General features: G+C 40.9%; 1 protein-coding gene across 1 annotated transcript; it reads right to left on the bottom strand.

Annotated features, from left to right (window-relative positions):
- Window positions 1–547: 547 nt before the first annotated feature.
- On the bottom strand, window positions 548–2228 carry LOC107580186 (homeobox protein Nkx-2.4-like; the record flags this gene model as incomplete). Its single annotated transcript, XM_016265920.1, has 2 exons — window positions 548–1159; window positions 2081–2228. Coding segments are annotated over 2 exons (732 nt in total), but the record flags the coding sequence as incomplete, so codon positions are not given.
- Window positions 2229–2232: the final 4 nt, after the last annotated feature.

The following is a 2232-nucleotide window of genomic DNA, read 5'->3' as shown; positions in this document are numbered from 1 at the left end:
GTGGGGAAAAAAACTATTTTAGCGTATATTCAGTCTAACCTTTTAGATTTCCTTGGTCTAATTTATAATTACTATAAATAATGCTATATTTCTCTCTCTCTTTTAAGCTAGTATTTTTAGACCTTTAATGCATAATAATTGCTGCTCGGTTTGAGGAACAAAAATGATTTAATACTGAATTCAAGTGGTTCTTTCATAGTTGCAGCACTCATATTTATTTTGTTTCCTTTTAAACTTACAAAAGACTTGGAGAAAGCATTCTTTGTCCAGTGTTAGATATGTACACAAAACATTTCTTCATCTACAGCTTGTATTTTACAAAGCAACAAAACTGATGTCGGATTAATGGCATCACGCTAAACTAGTCTTCATCACACACTCCTCCTCCTCCTCATCCGCTGGAGAGATTTCATTCAATAATGATTTAAAGTTACAATCCATACAATTCACGTGAGGGTCCGCGCACCGCTGCATCAGACGAGTGCCGTTTAAAAAAAATGAGTTATTAAAAAAAAAAGTCTTAAATGCAATTATCGTTCCCGTCTGTGTGGTAAAAATGCCCGCTGGCTGAAATATCACCACGTTCTGCCGTACAGCAGGTTGGAGCTCCCCATGCCGCTGGTGTACTCGATGAGCGCGGCGTCAGTCTGAGAGAGGCTGTTCATCAGAGGAGGACTGGGCGACATCTCCTCCAGATCCTCTGCTGAAGCTAAAGTCTCACTGCCCAGCACGTTCTGCACCTGCTGATGGACCGACGTCTGCGTGCTGGAGCCGTTCTGACACGGTTTACCGTCCTTAACCAGCACCGGCACAGCCACGAGCCTCGGCGACTGCTGCGTGCACAGGTTTCCGCTGTCCTGCTGCGGCTGCGGCGCTTTATCCTTCGCCTGGCGTTTCATTTTATACCTGTGATTCTGGAACCAGATCTTGATCTGGGTCGGGGTCAGGTGAATCATGCTGGCCAAATGTTCCCTCTCCGGCGCCGACAGATACTTCTGCTGCTTAAAGCGGCGCTCCAGCTCATACACCTGCGCCTGAGAGAAGAGCACGCGCCGTCTCCTCCGCGGCGCCGCGTGTAAAGTCACCATAGATTTACTTGCATCCATGCCCGGTAATGTTCCCATGTTCATGCCCGCCGAGGGGCCCATAAACCTGGAGACTTGAGAGGACAAGCAAATTAATATTTACATCGATGCCTAATTTATGCAATTTCAAAAAATGACTTTTCGAAGTTGTAAATAAAGATTATTGGAGTGTGTTTTACAGGAAAATAATACTCCAATCTTTCTTCAAAATTTCACATTTAATTCAGTGTGTTACTTGCCGTTTATTTGTGAAATGTACTAGCAATTTCTGAGGGGAAGTGTGTTTCTGAAATGTATATTCATTGTATGTGGTGCGAAACTCAAGTTGATTTCATTTAATATAAAATAATTATAAATTATATTAAATGTATAGCCTGTAGCCGTTTATAAGTGTCGTTTTTTAACAAGTACAAAACGTCCACATATATAAGCCTATTATAAATGAAATCGAATACAAATAAGAATTAAACAAAAATGGTTTAAAAATGCAAAGCCGAAAAGAATTAAATGAAATTCTATCAACGCTACAAAAAGGTGCAGTGTTTACTCCGGGACCATTTTCACTTGAAAGAAAGAAAACGGCAAGCAACATTGAATTAAACTTGAAATTTTGACGTAGAAAGACCGAAATAAACGATTAAGTGCGTAAAACGTACATTAAACTTAATTCAATAATCTTTGTTTTATTTACTAAGAATTGTTTTGTTCTATCTATCTATCGGCCTATTTATTTATATTAATATTTCACATGTATATTTCACGCGCAGGTTTCTGTAGGCAATGGACTTGCATTATTTGAGGACAAATTCCATGAGCCTTAATAATATGACAGCTTGACAGTGTGTAAACAAATAGTAATAGGCTAATAATTGATTTCTTTAAAACGAGAGAATCAAAGAAATAATAAATGGCAAAAGCCTTAATAACATGCCATTTCTGATGGACATTAATCAGATAAAGTACACGGGATGAAAGATTCTGTTGATCGGACTCACTTGTCGGGTATCTGGGCTCCGGGTTCGAGCCGTACCAAGCCGTGGCCGTCGCGCCGTTCCTCATGCTCTCCTGGTAGGACGGCAGGTCTGACATGGTGCTGATGGTGCCGTTGCAGTATCCTCCCATGGCGCTGTGCGAGAACTGCGAGTGC

This window comes from Sinocyclocheilus grahami, unplaced genomic scaffold (assembly GCF_001515645.1).
Source record: "Sinocyclocheilus grahami isolate Dianchi unplaced genomic scaffold, SAMN03320097.WGS_v1.1 scaffold26492.1, whole genome shotgun sequence".
Taxonomy (NCBI): domain Eukaryota; kingdom Metazoa; phylum Chordata; class Actinopteri; order Cypriniformes; family Cyprinidae; genus Sinocyclocheilus; species Sinocyclocheilus grahami.
This window is presented reverse-complemented; position numbering and strand designations above follow the sequence as displayed.